A 17,177-nucleotide genomic window follows, 5' to 3' on the forward strand; every position below is an offset into this window, starting at 1 on the left:
AATATGTAATTGCTTTCCCTCAGAGTTCTCAGTCAACTGGAGACATAAAAAAAATAACTGAGAAAGACTTGAACCAGGTTTCCCCTCTGCAATTCTCCTCCACGGTACACTGAATTTATGCTTGCTAGCATTTGAGATTTAGATCCGCCTGCTCTGCAGGGGCTGGGCAGTCTGCATTCAAGCAAAGATGCAGTCTGCAGCCCGAGTGAGTGCAGCAACAGATGACAGTCCACGCAGCACCCACCTTGCAACAGACAATACAGCAAACCCGAAGGTGAGTGAAGCTATCCGCACATTGAGTATGTGATCTTTGCTACCAGTGTGGTTGCACCAGGTTTGCAACTGGCTGAGTGTAGAAAAGAAGTGGCTGCTTTACTTAGCTCTAGCCTAGCTCTGAACACACCTTCTTTATCCTTTAAACCTGTATCTATATTTATGAAGACTGTCTGGTCCAAAAAGACAGGTGTGATGTTTGTAGTCACAACATGAGGAAATCCCACCAATAGCAGTTTGATTCTTGTTCTGTAAAACAGAGCTTCCTTCAAGGCCCAGGTATTCAACAAAAAATCCTGGCAACAGCTGTAGCTTGTATGAAGAAGTCAGAGCAGCATTCTGCCAGCAGACAGCTATGAGCTCACTAGTCTGAAATAACTCATTGACAAGACTTTTTGTGGACACAACTCACTTGTTTGTGAGAGAAATAAGGATGGAGGGAGGCGAAGGGGTGAGTGCATCAGTGCTAGGAGGGATTAAATGTGTAACATAAGCCCACTCCATGGTTTGACGATGATAATTTGTATTTAAATCCTGCTTTACATTCAGAAAATAATAAAATAAGATATTTAGCAGCAGTGACATTTTCAAATTCCATTTACACACACTGAACTCATTTCAGATTAGTGTTTTGAAAAATAGTGTAACCAATGCCTCCAACAGCCAGAGCTGGAGGAAAAAAATATTTGAAGAGGCAAAAGACCCAAAAGCAATTATTATTCTCTGCTAACCTATTTAGAAGAGTCTGGGTAGGCTCCTCCAGAGCCCTGAGGCCAGTCATAGATGACAACTAAGTGGAAACTTCATCCAGAACTTCCTACTGACGACTCATGCATCATTTAGAGCACACCAGCAGTATCCAGAAACTGATTTATGTTAGCGAGTCAAGTAAATCTAATGGCACATTACTGGGAAAAAGAAGCATGGTTCTGGTCTACCACCCTGCTGTTCCTTGCTTAGTTACAAGAACTGGCTATGCTGGTGCCTCTTCCCAGCAGTCACTAGAACTGCCTGTTTCATTTCAGGTCCAAAAAAATTTCTCTTGTTTTGTCAAGAGAACATCAGCCCTCAGCCCACACCAGCCTCTTCCTAATTTTGTCAGCTCTACAACTTTCTGGGGCCTGGAAGCTCTGGGCTCCCCAGCCTTGCTCTGAAAGCAGATCACAAACAGGGTACGTACACATCAGGAGCTGAGTGCATCATGCTTGTCTGTGCTATGAGCAACAGGCCTCTTTCTGAACCTTTGGGATGTGAATATCTGCAGGTACCTCAGCCTGCAGCAGCCTGGAACTCCCAGAACCCAATCCTGACCCAAGCTGTTCCATGTAGCAAATGAAAATAGAAGGAACTCACCTCTTTCAACATCCCACCTGACAGCACTAAGTAACGCAACTGAGACAAATCATAGAAGCTAAAGAGTTCCAGGCACGTACACAGCCAATGCCAACCTTCTCCCTAACTCTACTGGCCACACAAAAATCCAGCAGTAAATTACAATTTCCAAGTCTTACCCCTAACCATACTGCCCCTCCCCAAATCTCAGTTCACTCAGGAACGTAAGATCATAATGCAAGTAATCCACCAATACAAGCTCCTTCTCTACATCTGTAGGTTCTGCACAGGTCAGAAGTAACTGGAGTTCAAAGTCCCAAGACAAACTCAGCTCTAACCCTAACCAAGTAAGGGATGATATCCACAACAACAACGAAAAAGATTATCTATCAGACATTGGCCCCTCACTGACAACTCCTTGACTTATTAAGCCTGTGCAACCGATCAATAAAGCAGGCCCTTGAATATTCAGATTTCAAAACCTGAAAGCTAACCTCCAGTCTATTCCAGCTGTGGCACACAGAGGTCCCTTGTATATATCAAACCATAAAACACTGCTGCCCACTGACACCAACTCTCTTCCCATCTCTTCCTGCCGGGTTTTGCAGGATCTGTGCTCATATCAAAGACTAGCCTCAATTATAATTAGTAGATCCATTCGAAACAAAAAGAACACATGGGACTGACAAAGAAGGAGCTAAAATAAGTAGAAATCCAGCAGCAAGACAAGGCTTTTCAACTAGGATATGTTTGGAGCTTGTAATAGAAATATTCTAGAAATAGAAAACCCCACCAAACTATAAAAGAACAGCATACAGCTTTGGTTTTCCCAGACAACAAAGCTCTCAATTTTGCAGAAGCAGGAGAATCCAGCAGTGACCTGAGTGTCTGAACTTCCAAATTTCTCAGCCATACTATGAACTACATCACAAAAGAGAATAAGGTACCCTCTTGCTGACCATAGACAAGGCCTGGAACAACCTTAAAACTCTACACTCCTCAGTCATAAATCTAATCCCCAGACCTACTCCCAATCCTACTCGTACAGAGGAGACCAATCTCTCAAGTAAAATAGAGAGTAAGGTACCATGCCCACAAGGCAACTGCCTCCTCCTGAAAACTGTGGGCCTGGCACAATTAGCAATAAACATGCTTCTGAAGTAAAAAAAAAAAAAAAAAAAAAAAAAAAAAAAAGTCTAAACACAGGTCCCATTCCATCTCACAGTAAGAGAATTCAAGCTCCTCACCCCACTGCTCATTAGCAGCAGAGATTTCTGCATAAAATCTCAACTTTACCCCCCTCTGTTTTTGTGACTTTTCCAGTTCTGCATAGGGAATCAATACTATATTAACATAAGGCAAATACTTTGGTCCTTAACAGCAGCAGTTTTCTAAAACAGTGAGTGCTTGGAACTTTTTCTCCCAAGTGCTAACTGCAGCCTCAGCTCTAACCCCTTCTGATCACTGTGGTTGATCTAAAATGATGGAACAACCACAGCCTTTCATGTCATCTTTCCAGACAATCCTAGACAAGAATTAATGGAAAATAAAACATGGGCCATCAGTTCCTGAAGACACCAGTACTCTTTTTAACCTCACAGTGTGCAGAAAAGAGCAATAGTACGACTTCTGTTGTTTTCCAAACCACAAACGTAAGCCTTTGCCCTAGACACATAGTTCCTACCCTGACTCTTCATCCTTCACTATTCCCCTTTTTTTTTTAGGATCCCTGCAGTGACTTGTACACATAACTGCTGTGCTTCTCACTTCTCTTCAGATCATTTTTTGTCACTGCCTTTACGGATTATGGCATCAGTTACAAATTCTTGTTAGACTACAGGAATGGACACTAATAATTTCAGACGAATTTTTGAGAGCAAACACACATTCCTCATTAAACCTCTTGGGGAGTTAAAAGCATTAATATGCATCCCAATGCTGAAACTCCCCTGAGTAGCTAATCTGCAGCTAAATGACAGGATGGTGGGATTTCACACCTGAAACAGCTCTGAAAGCAGGCACCCCAGTGTATTACTGTATCAGTACACCTGCCTGTGCCTCCACCATGCCTCTCCAGGGGCTGTGTTGTTGCTGAAGAATTTATTTATCTTCTCACACAGAGCTGCAGCTGGGAGGCATAACTCCCCCAAACAGTCACTTCCCTGCTGGCAGGACGCGAGATGAGGCAGCCAAGGACCACACTCCAGCACTCATCAGGGAAAACAGCTAACTAGCTACAGCAGCCCAACTCAGTGCAGCTGAGGTCAACACTCTGCACCTGTGCTCTTCTTTGCAGCAAACATTAAAAAAAAAGAAAAAGAACCAAAAAACCCACATTGGCTCCTCTCCAAAGAGTTTTTAATCTCACTTAAACACATTGATTTATTTTAGATGCAAGGCTGACTTAATATCCCTACATCCTTCCATAAACTGTTTAAGTGCCGATAATTAAAGGAGAGAGAAGAGCCCTGCTGCTATCGTTAACCTTAGCAAGACTTCCTATTTCATGTTTCTCAGAGCAACTAGAGGAACAAAAAATTTCTCACTACCCCTTCTGGTTGCCTAAAACTCAAGCTTCCGAGTTAATCTCTTTCTAGGACTGCTACAAGGTGGCTTTTGACTAACAACACAATTTTGTTTTTGTTTTGACTAACAACACTTACTTGTCTGACTACAGGAACTTAAGTTTGTTTGGCTGAAGTCTGGTGGGGAATAATTCATGGCTTCAAACTAATAAACGGGAAAAAAAAAATCAGTGCTTGCATTTGGCAGAGTTTAACATCCATGTCATTATTAGCAGTTCAAAGTATAAGTGCTGGAAACCAGCCTTTTCCTCCAATTTTGTTAAGTACCTTTTAAGGACAGGAACGATTGAAAACACTGAGGAAATAACGCAAACGACAGCTCTAAATTCCTAGGCTACTCCCAAAGGCTCAGTGCAGTTCTCTCTCTCAGGAGCAGCTGTTGAGCCAGCGGCCACAAGAAGATTCTGATCTGCTAACAAAAGAGAGCCACCTGCTATCAGCTTCAAGGCAAACCAACACATCACAGTTAATGCAACCTAGTTTGCCAGTGGGAAAAATTCAAACCGTTCTGCAGCCATGCATAACTTTCTCCCTGCAGAGGGATCAAAGAGCAAAAATAAGTAAACAATCCTTTAAGAAAGAAGGGAGATTGGAAAATCAATTTCTTTTGGAACTAAAGTCTTTCAACGTGAAAGAGTTCTTGTGAGCCCTGCCAGGGCATTTCGGTTTCCATGGACTCCCTGTCTTCTGCTTAAGCATGAGTTTAGATCCTTGTAAGTCCTAGCGACCATGTAGGACAGTTCCAAGTTTAATGTATTTTCTGGTCCAGTTCAGGATCTGCTTATGCTTATGACGAGATATATTATTCCTACCAGCACATATAGGCAAAACAAAAAATGAAGTTAGAAACCTGTTCGATTTCATGTACCACATCCACATGGGCAATAGGAACAACACTGAAGCAGACACCTTCAGCACTTCTAGCATTTGAAAAGTCCCTGCAAAAGAGCATGGACAGATTTTGGCAAAAACATATTCCAATCCCAAAATAACATTCTCATTTTTTATGCCATTTTACCTGATGGCAGAGTAACGTATTAGTTAAGTGGGGAAGACATACTGATCATGTAAATAACTGGTGACATACCAGCTTTCATTCCTGAATCCCCTCTCAAAGAAAGTGCCTGAGCACAACTCAGGCCCTCTGCAGTGAAACTCCTACTGCAGTCTCATTAAGCCACTTACTTAGCAGTGCCACATCTGCCTAGATGGAGATCAACATGTTACATTACATTATCAAACATTATCACAACCAAAGTGGTACTCAGAAAACAGGGGCAACTAAACCCCATATGAAAGCACGTATCAATTCTAGTCAGCCAGCAGAAGTTCAAATTGCCACTTACATGCTAGGGCCCCTGCTAACTTCCCAAGAAGAAAACTAGAGTCATTCTACAGTAACAGTGGTACTCTGGTCCCATTACTTCAAGCTTGGGAACTTTTATTTTATTTATATACATAAACGAACACACAAACTCCAAAAGCAATTATTTCAGTGTTTAGAAACTGGATTATTGTGCTATATGAAGCAAACAGTGCATTTCCATTTTTAAAAATGTCCTTTTTCTTTACTGATGGGCCTGTTAGCAGTGCCACATGATTGTCTGGAGAAGCTGGGCATTTTGGCAGATGTGGAAAATACTAACAATTTTTTTCTCTTTTCTTCAGCCTGAAATTTTGATGCATGTGGGCCCCATTAGCCCTAATCCACCTTTGAAGATGAAGCTAAAAACATAAGCAGCATGAGCTATGCATCATTAAAATAAAGGAAATGAAATGCACGCAAATAGGTTGAAATAACACTAAGTCTGAGCCATCGTCCCACAGGAAGGAAATACCAGGTTCTGACAGACACAGTACCCTGCACTCACCCATCTTGGTCCTGCCTTGCTCCCATAGCCCAGATGGCCTTTCTGGGTGTCCCAAGCAACTGAGGAATGACAGCGAGTGCAGCTCCCAGTGCTCTGCACACCATGTGTATCTCTGATCTATTTTTAGAAAATCCTGACCCAGTACATGAAGGCTTTCAGTCTCAGGGGATTCAGATAAATAACTGCAGGTGCTGTGGTACTTTACATAAAAGTTAAAAAATGCCTTAGATATGCCTCAGGGATTCATCCTGATGAGGAACAGGGTAGCTGCCCTGCTGCCCTCTTTCAGACTTCTGAAGAAGAGATCTGGCACCATTCTGAAAAGTAGCCATGCTTAATGGAGCAGAAAGAACAAGCAAAAGGGGGAAAAAAAATCTACTGGAGCAACAGTCTACATGCAAGTTTGTCTTTCCTCCCAAGGTCTGCTACCCTCCTAGACCCACTCTCACCTGATAAAAATTTCCAAGACGCTTCTTGCTAGTGCTTAGCTCTCTGGAACAGGTTGCCCAGAGATTGTGGAGTCTCCATCCCTGGAGATACTCAGCACTTGAAATGAAATGCTACTAGGCAGCCTGCTCCAGGTGAGCCTGCTTTGAGCAGGAGTTGGGACTAGATGACCTACCTCCACAGGCACCTTCCAACCTTAACTGCACATCAGCCTAGGGACCCGGCTCCAGCTGGTGGAGCAATGCAAAAGGGAAGAGGTGTTTGTCCTCATAGTTGGAGGAGGACAGCAGGAACTGGGCAGACTTCATCCAGATCGTTCCTAACTGATCCATACTTTCAGATTCACCAGAAGTTAAGGAGGTGAAATAGCTTGTATGGCGGAAGTGCACAAATGAAATTTTTCTTTTTTTCTAAAGAAAGAATTAACTCCAGCACTTTACAGCCAACATTGGTTGCAGCTGGTTCACCAACACTCCCACAGCTGCCTCCCACTTCTCCCACACTGCACAGACTTCAGAAGACATGACAGTACAAAACCCTGACAGTCTGCAGCCTTCCTAGACAAAAAATCCCCATTACAGGGAACTTCAGAGCCAGCTTGACAGACAAGGCATAATGTGAGATCCTGCCCTGGGCAGCAATCAACTAGATGACTCTTTGAGGTCTTTTCATTCCTACTTTGTACATTTAAAATAAATAAATAAATAAATCCCTGACCTTTGAAAGCACGGAAAAGCTTATAATAAAAAGCAACAGCTGATAACAAACTCTCATTTTCAAAGACACAAAGTATGCAGAATTTAGACCAAAACCAAAAATAAACACAAACACACTGTATTAACTAGTTTCACAGAATGTTTATGCATTTCAAGATGTCATTTTTGTGTTACAATTCCCTCCCTCTTTCCCAAGAGGGCTCGTTATTAATTTTATGTAAGATCCCAGTATTCAAATTCACGTCTAGTAGACCCCAATAAAAGATGTGGTTCACAATGTTCTTTAACACAATCAGAGGCATCATGATCTGGCAATTTAAGAGCACAGTGGGAAAAAAATAATACAGAAACTGCTGCTATCCAGCAAATGTTTGCCATCACACAGCTGATGCTTATTGTAACATTTCTCTGCAGCACTGCAAAGTATTTTGCTGAAGAGTAGCAAAGTCTTGCTGTGCAGACCTCGGTTAGGCACAGCAGTCATTTTCAGCTTCCCTTCACATGCTTCCATTGAAGGATTTTATGATGTCATTTGTGTAAGCTTGCCAAGACTTATACGAGGGAGGCAGACCCAAAGGACAAAAAAAGTTTCTGTGGATATTGGGATAGGATCATTTCTTCAGTCTTCCCTGATTTTCCATTTCTTACATAAATTTACAGGACTGAAGTATAAAAATGACCTCACTAAGAAAGAAGTTTCAAGAAATGTCAACTTTGAATACTGTCTCTGGTCCTCACAGATCCAAGAATCTTGTACAGGTTACCTAACCTTTCTTCCCTCATTTCCCCAGCTAGGAATTAAAAGCATTTTACTCCCAGTTTTTCTTTTGATGTTGCAACTTAAGTGCAAGCTTTTTGGGGGAAAAACTCGACATGACATCCTGCACAACACAATAATCACCCCCTATGACTATGCTATTAAAGCTATCTATTAAAAAAAAAAAAAATCTACAAACATGAATGGGAAACTAAATCCAGTAGGTTTAAATTGCAAACCAAGTGAAAAGTCAATTTGATTTCTAAAACTTCAGTTTTAATATTGTGATGTGCAAGGCACAGCACAGGTGAGCTATTTGTAACTAGGTACCAGACGGGTGGACAGAAGAAATGCACACAGAGCCAGGGACCAAAACTTCAGCATTCCTGAGGGATTGATACTGGCCGTAAAGGTAAGTGTGGCCTTGTTGCACAAACAGACACAAGCACAGAAAACACAGCACATTTGAAAGCCAATGCTTTCCAGTGAGTAATAACACCATTAAGGTCTCCAATGATCTCTGCCTCTCACCAGAAAGTGGCTTCACATAGAACTCCTCACAGTTAAAAGTAACTTGTTGAAGAACAAGAAAATACTTAGCTATAGTATCATGAGCTAGTTGTAGACTAATGATGTATAATTATGAAAGTTATCATTACTGTAGTGATCTCATCAGTTTCTATATTTGGCTACAACTAGCTCCTTTAAGTCTAAACCATTCGCTCACTGGGAACAGTTACAGAACATCCATCACTCTATCATCCAGGCTCTCTCCCAGCTCCCACCATCTGAACTATGGCTCTTGTTTTCATTTCTGAAGTATAAGCATGTTCTAATCAGCAAGGCAGGCACAGATTTTCAAGCACAAAAGAACCTAATTATTGCTTCTAAGAACTAACTCATTTAGGTAGGTACTTAATCCCCAGGTTAGTGAAAGATGAGACGGCAGAAGGCCCAAAATGAACAAGTATTTAAAGATGGAATTACAGACAATTTTCTTTGCTACACTGTCACCTAATCTGGGGGTAAGGAAAAGTGTAAACTGACATGATAAACTGCTGAATACACACACTTTTAATTTGCTTACTACAGCCAGGGTGCTCCTTAACTAAGTGGAGCTCAATAATTAAACAAATCTCTGCACTGCTACTGTTCAAAACAGGAAAAACACCCCAAACCACCTAAAAGAGGGGTTGTGGCATGCCCACTGTGTAGCTTCTTGGTCATTCTTGTCCAAGACAGAGAAACACTCTTCCCTCCCTCTGCAGCTCTCCTCTGACCCCAGTGCAAGATTGCAGCAAGTCTCCAGAACATGCCCCAGTCTCCTACGCGGCTAGGCTGGATTGAGCACAACGTCGCTGACTTGGCCCACCCCAGTAAACATGCCAACTGCACGCACACCGGGAGCATATTAGAACACCCCCCAGCCAAAAAAAACAGACTGATTTGGATCCAAGAGCCTTGTTTTCCTGAGCACTCTCCAGTGCCACAGGTCTCTGGCCTGCTTCTTGTGGTGCCACGCACTGGGGAGCCCAGCACTGCCTGGGCTTTTGGCAGGCACCTGACGGGAGGGCTGCAGGAGGCCCCCGCTGCCACCCCCAGGGTGAGCCTGAGGCAGCCTCCGGGATTTGGCCTGTCTGGGGAGCGGGCTGCTGCTGCCAAGGCGGGGACTGGGCAGGTCCCAGCCCGGGTGGTCAGCACCAGGACTCCAGACAGGCTGTGGGCAGTGCAGACTAAGCGAGGCCTGATCAAAGACCTGAGCACTTCACAGAGGTCCCCACCACTGAGGCACTAAGACAGCCCTGGCTGGTGTCAACCAGTCTCCACAAGACAGGGTCTGCTGGGGTTAAGGCAGACTAGGGACCATTCCCAACAGACCTTCTGACTCTGAGAGGGGGAAGGAAGGAAGCATTTAACTGAGCGGACCAGTGACACAACATGCCAGTTGGCCCCAGACCAAATGGCCTGCTCAATGCATTAGGATGCATGTGGCCAGCAAGTTCTTCCTCACAACTGCAGACACTGAACAAGTCAGAATTAAGACCGAAGGGAAGAAGGGAGTACAGGACTGTTCAGCATGCGCCCCTCATTTGGTATCAGGCTAACAAGGATTGAGACTTACTGACACAGGATGCTTACAGAAAATTCAGTGTCTGCTTCAAACTCATTCACTGTCTCTTGACCCATCTTTGCTGTCAGTAATAAAACTTCCTCCAAGAGATCTGTCTGAGAAATCCACTGTAGAATTTAAGCCCTCAAGCAATACGGAGACCATATGGAATTTAAAGAGATTATATATGTTTTTAATTTTCATTCTCAAGACCTGCATTTGGGCATTTTTAAATGCTGACTTACTCAAGAAACTGTTAAGTGGAATACAAGTGGTGGTGAAGGAATGCAGCTCTTTGACAGCCACCACTTCACTGCCACTCCAACTTAAGTAGCCCCACAAGCTGTGGCATGTGGACACAGGTAAATCTGGAATTCAGCTATTGAAAGCACTGTCAGGTACGGAGGCTGAAACACAATATGCTTCCAGAAGTTGATTTCATTGTTTCCTTTGTTCTCAAGAGATTTGACAGATATTATCTGTAAGCCTTATCTCTTGGTGGGTCCCAAATGTCAGCAGGTCTGAAAAAGCCTGTCACTGGGGAGCTGAAGTGACCATGACTAAAGTTCACCCAGGAACTGGTGCTGCCTGGCATGTGCTGCTCCCTCTCCCTCTGATGCAACTCACAGGGCCTACAGAAGTCCCTTTTCAGGTGCCATGACATTTTAGCCATTCTGATCTTCAAAAGCCTGCCATGTTCAACAGCAGTTTTTCTAGTTTATCCACTCCTTGTGTTTGCACACAGTCCTCCTAGGCATACGACTCCCTTTTAAAAGCTGTAGAGGCAGCTAATGTTTTTCCAGACGTCAATAAGAAATCAAAGAAAACAAGAAAACAAACACTTCTGCACTTCTACAGTGAGAAGCATTCCAGGATCTGCCTTGCTTTAGTGAACAGGTCTACGCTTACAGACATCAGGCAAGCATACTTTGCTCAATCACAGGCTATATATGTAGGGTCTGAAAATACCTACTCATACATATTTTACAGAAGCACAGAAATCATTTAGGTTGGAAAAGACTTCCAAGATCATCCAGTCCAACCTTTAGTTCAAGATTTTCATGTTCACCACTAGACCATATCCCTAAGCACCACATCTACACATTTTTTGAAGACCTCCAGGAATGGTGACTCAGCCACTTCCCTGGGCAGCCTGCATCAATGCCTCACAACCCTTTCAGTGAAGAAATTTTTCCTAATATTCAACCTAAACCTCCCCTGGCGCAACTTAAGGCCATCTCCTCTTTTCTTAGCACTTAGTGCTTGGGAGAAGAAACCGACCCACATCTCACCATCACCTCCTTTAAGGTAGTTTTGAAGCGTGATGAGACCTCCCCAAGCCTCCTTTTCTCTGGGATAAACAACCCAAGTTCCCCATAAGACTTGTCCTCTAGACCCTTCACCAGCTCCATTGCCCCTCATCTGATATGATGAAATCCAAACCAGCAAAACTCCTACTGATAGAAATGAAAGCAGGTCACATACCTACACACAGGTGAGTCTTGCATTCACCCACTACTAATCATCCACTCATAACTCACAGCCATCTTGTCTGTGCAGCACACCATGTTTGTGCCACTATCATGACATTTTTTTGTGCACACTAAACTTAAAATAAATAAATAAAGCTGCCGCTAATTCTCTGTAAAGACCCATAGAGGACCTGAGGACAAGTAACAAGCATGTTCCTGGAATACAGGCAGAAACATCTAGTCCTGCAGACTTAATGGCGGACTTAATGCTACTTCAGAGTCAGTGAATGACCAGGGGGTGTATGGAGGGTATGTATGCTCCCTATATCTCTTTATGCAAAGGTACACTTTATCTACTCTAAGTTAACAGGAGTCTCCCCACTGATTTTGGTGATTTGTGATCAAGCCCTACATCAGCATTTCTTATTTTTACACAATTTCCACGCTTTCCATGCCTAAAATAATGAGACTATTTTGGACCCATCCAGGCAGGTCCTGTTGCTCCCTTCATTTATGCCAAGTCAAGAGGGAAAGATTTTTTTTTTAATCCCTACAGATAATGACTGACTGACCAATTTCTAAATTGGTCCAATTCCTCCATCTCAACACACGCTTCATTGCCACAGCTGCCCCCATGCTGTGATTTCTGAATACATCTTTGAATGCGTCTTTCAGAGGACAGCCTCGCAACAATGCTTCTTTTCAATGCCCCCCAGCACCTACTCCACACATCCACCCCGCAGCCCTGGCAGACCCCAGCAGCCTTCCCAGATAGCCTGGCATTTAGCAGCCAGCAAGCAGAACAGCAGCCCAGCTCTCCGTACTAAGCCGCGAGTACTTGGTGTCTGCAGGTTTGGACAAAAGCTAAGCACGGAAAGAAACACAGGATCATTACAGTTGGAAAAGACCTCCAAGATCATCCGGTCCAACCAGCACCCTACCACCAATGTCACCCGCTAAACCGTATCCCTAAGTGCCAGGTCAAACCTTTCCTTGAACACCCTCAGGGACAGTGACTCCACTACTTCCCCGGGCAACCCGTTCCACTCTTTCTGAGAAGAAACTTCTCCTCATTTCCAACCTAAACCTCCCCTGGCATAACTTGAGGCAACCTGAAAGCTCCCCGGCTTCAGGCCACCTTCGTCCCCAAGCCCCGGGGGCTCGGCAGGGCGGCCGGTGGGGGCTGAGCCGAGTCCCCTGCCCTTTCCCAGGCACGGCCTCGCCGCCAGCCCCTCGAGCCCCTCTCGCCCCGCATCCCAGCGGGGGGGCCGCTCGCAGCCCCTTACCAGAGGGCGATCCTGCTCTTGGGGTAGCGCAGCCTCTCGATGCAGCCGAGGAAGTGGGGCAGCGCGTGCGCCGCGTTGCGGGCGATGATGGCCAGCAGCACGGTGGGCTTCTGCGGAGCCGACTCGGGCAGGGGCTGGGGCTGCAGCTGCGGGCTCGGCGGCGGCGGCGGCTCCGGGGGCAGGCCGGCCCCGCAGCCGCCCGGCAGCAGCAGGAGGACGAGGAGGAGAGGACGGGGGGCGCACGGAGCCATGATGGGTGCCAGAGCAGAGCCGCGGGGAGGAGCGCTGCCGGCCCGGCGCCCCCAAAGCCGGCCTTTGTGGGCAGCACGGCTCGGCACGGCTCCGAGCGGCTCGGCACGGCTCGGCACGCCCCCGGCCGGCCGCCGGGCGGAGCGGCGAAAGGCGCCGGTATCGGGCAGCGGGGGCTCGGCGGGGAGCCTGGGCTGGAGCTGAAAGAAACGCGAAAGCAGCGCCCGGCCGGGTCTCTCCCCGCCGTCCCTGAGGTGCCCGGGGCTCTGGCCGGCGCCCACCAGCTGCAGGAGGGGCAGGAGCGCGGCCGCCCGGGCTGCAGTGGGGAGGGTGAAGGTGCGCCCCGGAGCGCATGGACGCCCGCCACGCAGCCGCTCCCGCGCACGGGGAGAGCGTTGCTGCTAAGGGGCAGGTGACGCTTCAACATATATAAAACACGTTACGGTAATTAAAATCATTTCGCCGTCGTCTTAAAAGAGGCATAATAATCACAGCGCTCTTAGAAGTTAATAGGATTTGGGCATGTTAAACCCTTTTTGAGATGAAATCCTTCGTTAACTCTAAGGGCCCCAGCGCGGTGGCTCTGGGCCCTGCTGTGCGCAGCCAGTGCTCCTGAGCCGAACAGAGCCAACCCGGGCGGGCAGCGCTGCTGCAAGTGTGCCCACAAGACTCAAACGGCAGGAAACATCCAGCAAACAAATAACTGTCCATTAATTATCCATTGCCTCGTTGTGAAAGGTCTGCTGCCCAGGTAGCATACGGCTAACTCATGTCTGCACTGCTCTTGGTTTATAGAACGTTTTTCATCACCCACACGCAGAAAGGATCACTCTAGGAAAGCTGAACTTTAATCAAGAATCTCCAGAGGTCACAACAGCAGCACTAAAATTCAGGAAGCTTCTGCAATTTGTAAGTGTCCTCCTGAACAATTAAGGAGAATCTATTCTACCTGCTTGCCCTTCACAACACCTTTATAATTGTCCTTCTAGAGCAATACATTAATGAGGCTTTCATGGCTCATTTGCCACATGTTGCTTTTATGCTCAGATTCATTAATCAAATAGAAGAGTCAGTGCTGTAGTCTGCACAAAGTGATTAGGGCTTTTCAGGAGCCAGGCGATTCCACACTGTATACATATGTATACACTTTTAAGTTATTAGTAGCCAAAGTTGTATCCTGTGGTTTTTTTTTATAAACCAAGACCCAGTCTTGCTGTGACAGAACAATTACCGCCCTGTGGTGAACTATTCTAGCTTCTGGAGAAGAAACAGCTTTTTCTAGAAGCCTCACATAAATACTTTTTAGGACATTTGTCTCAGTCTCCTCTAAATATCCAGACCAAACAAGAACAGTCCAGCAGTGGGAACTGTCTCCAGCAGCAGCATACTCCCTCAGCGAGGCAGGTAACAAATTCTCTGAGGCAACTTTCTTCTGATTCAGACTTTTTTTCCAACCCAGCACTAAAAAGATATTTCTAACAAAGCACAGCATGTATACACGCCTAGAAGAATCTACAGACAAGTTTTTCTTTCACTTGCGTTGTCACCTCAGAGGTCTCAAACCCATCCAATTCTTTTCCAAGCAGACAACTAAGCCCACCATTGCCAACTCTTCCATGAAAGCCTCAGAGTCTGGAATTTCTACTTTGAATTTTGTGCCCAGGGAACTGAATGTTGGGTAAACCTATGCTTTTTGGAGAGGCCAACCTCCTCCAAACTTCTTGAGTAAGATTGGTTCCAATATGTCTTTGTGTGGCTACGAGCCACAAACCAATTCATGTTCTTGATACATACTGATTTCTTTTCATTGATGCTTTGCTTCTAGAATTAATGATTAAAATGTACTAAGATAACTTGCCGAGGCGATCGGCTCCAGGGCAGACGCGTTCTGCAGCGGAGCAGGGTATCGGACAGGCACGGCTAATTTTCCCGGCACCGAGTCCAGTCGAGGGAGCCGCCAGGACCCGGCAGCCCTCGCGAGGGAGGTGAACGGGGCGAGAACGAGGCGAGGCGTAACCGGCAGCGCCCCCGCCCCGGCCGTTCAAAAGCTGCCCCTAGGGAGCGCGAGCGACCAGGACGGGCAAACAGGGCGTGGCGCGGCAGAAAGGAGGGCGTGGCAGTTCGTGCAGGCAGGGCAGCGCATTCCCCCCCGCCCATACGAACACCTCCTCTAACGGTGGTCTACGGCTAGCTAAGCTGCAATGGTCTCCACCAGGCACAGTGCGCTCTCTTCACGAACACAGAAGGACTGGTGGGAGATGTGGTGGTTGGAAACTGTCTTGGGCAGAGTGAAAATGAAATGGTAGAGTTCTCCGTTCTCGGAGAAGCCAGGAAGGGGACCAGTAAGGGGTCCAGGGGACCAGGAAGGGGACCAGGAAGGGGACCAGTCCACTGTATTGGACTTCTGGAGGGCCGGCTTTGAACTGTTCAGGACACTGGTTGGTAGAGTCCCTTGGGAGGCGGTTCTGAAGGGCAGAGGAGTCCAGGAAGGCTGGGCGCTCTTCAAGAGGGAAATCTTAATGGCGAAGGAGCGGTCTGTCCCCACGTGCCCAAAGACAAGCTGGCAGGGAAGAAAACTGGCCTGGCTGAACAGAGAGTTGTGGCTTGAGCTTAGGAGGAAAAAGAGGGTTTACAATCTTTGGAAAAGAGGGCAGGCCACTCAGGAGGACTATAAGGATGTTGTGAGGCAGTGCTGGGACATAATTAGAAAGGCCAAAGCTCATCTGGAGCTCCATCTGGCTGCTGCCATCAAAGACACCAAAAATGTTTTTACAAATACATTAATGCAAAATGGAGGACTAAGGAGAATTTCCGGCCTTTACTGGATGCAGGGGGGAACTTAGTTACAAAAGATGAGGAAAAGGCAGAGGTGCTTAATGCCTTCTTCACCTCAGTCTTTAGCAGCAAGACCAGTTGCTCTCTGGATACCTAGCACCCTGAACTGGTGGAAGGGGATAGGGAGCAGAATATGGCCCTCACTATCCATGAAGAAATGGTTGGTGACCTGCTACGGCACTTGGATGTACGCAAGTCGATGGGGCCAGATGGGATCCACCTGAGGATACTGAGAGAACTGGCGGAGGAGCTGGCCAAGCTGCATACCTTCATTTATCAACAGTCCTGGCTATCGGGGGAGGTTCCAGTCGACTGGTGGCTAGCAAACGTGACACTCATCTACAAGAAGGGCTGGAGGGTAGATCTGGGAAACTATGGGCCTGTCAGTTTGACCTCAGTGCCAGAGAAACTCATGAAGCAGATTATTGTGAGTGTCATCACGCGGCACTTACAGGGCAACCAGGCGATCAGGCCCAGTCAGCATGGGTTTATGAAAGGCAGGTCCTGCTTGACGAACCTGATCTCCTTCTATGACAAAGTGACACGCTTGGTGGACAAGGGAAAGGCTGTGGATGTGGTCTACCTTGACTTCAGCAAGGCTTTTGACACCATTTCCCACAGCATTCTCCTCAAGAAACTGTCTGCTCGTGGCTTGGACTGGCGCACGCTTTGTTGGGTTAGAAACTGGCTGGATAGCCAGGCCGAAAGAGTTGTGGTGACCGGAGTCAAATCCAGCTGGAGGCCGGTCACTAGTGGCGTCCCCCAGGGCTTGGTACTGGGGACAGTCCTCTTTAATATCTTTATCGATGATCTGGATGAGGGGATCAAGTGTACCCTCAGTAAGTTCGCAGATGACACCAAGTTAGGTGCGTGTGTCGATCTGCTCGAGGGTAGGAAGGCTCTGCAGGAGGATCTGGATAGGCTGCACCGATGGGCTGAGGTCAACTGCATGAAGTTCAACAAGGCCAAGTGCCGGGTCCTGCACCTGGGGCACAACAACCCCAAGCAGAGCTACAGGCTGGGAGAAGAGTGGTTGGAAAGCTGCCAGGCAGAGAAGGACCTGGGAGTATTGGTGGATAGTTGGCTGAATATGAGCCAGCAGTGTGCTCAGGTGGCCAAGAAGGCCAATGGCATCCTGGCTTGCATAAGAAGCAGTGTGGCCAGCAGGTCTAGATTGTCCCCCTGTACTCAGCTCTGGTGAGGCCACACCTCGAGTACTGTGTTCAGTTTTGGGCCCCTCACTA

General features: G+C 46.5%; 1 protein-coding gene across 1 annotated transcript in view; it reads right to left on the minus strand.

Annotated features, from left to right (window-relative positions):
- COLGALT2 (collagen beta(1-O)galactosyltransferase 2) overlaps nucleotides 1-13,100 on the minus strand; it is a gene marked incomplete at its 5' end in the record, with an annotated part of 52,146 nt that extends 39,046 nt beyond the window's left edge. The window contains one exon of the mRNA XM_084290742.1: nucleotides 12,850-13,100. Coding sequence (XP_084146868.1) covers nucleotides 12,850-13,100 — 251 coding nt within the window. The remainder of the gene's footprint in view (nucleotides 1-12,849) is intronic.
- Nucleotides 13,101-17,177: the final 4,077 nt, after the last annotated feature.

This window comes from Netta rufina (genome assembly GCF_964035555.1).
Source record: "Netta rufina genome assembly, chromosome: 8".
Taxonomy (NCBI): domain Eukaryota; kingdom Metazoa; phylum Chordata; class Aves; order Anseriformes; family Anatidae; genus Netta; species Netta rufina.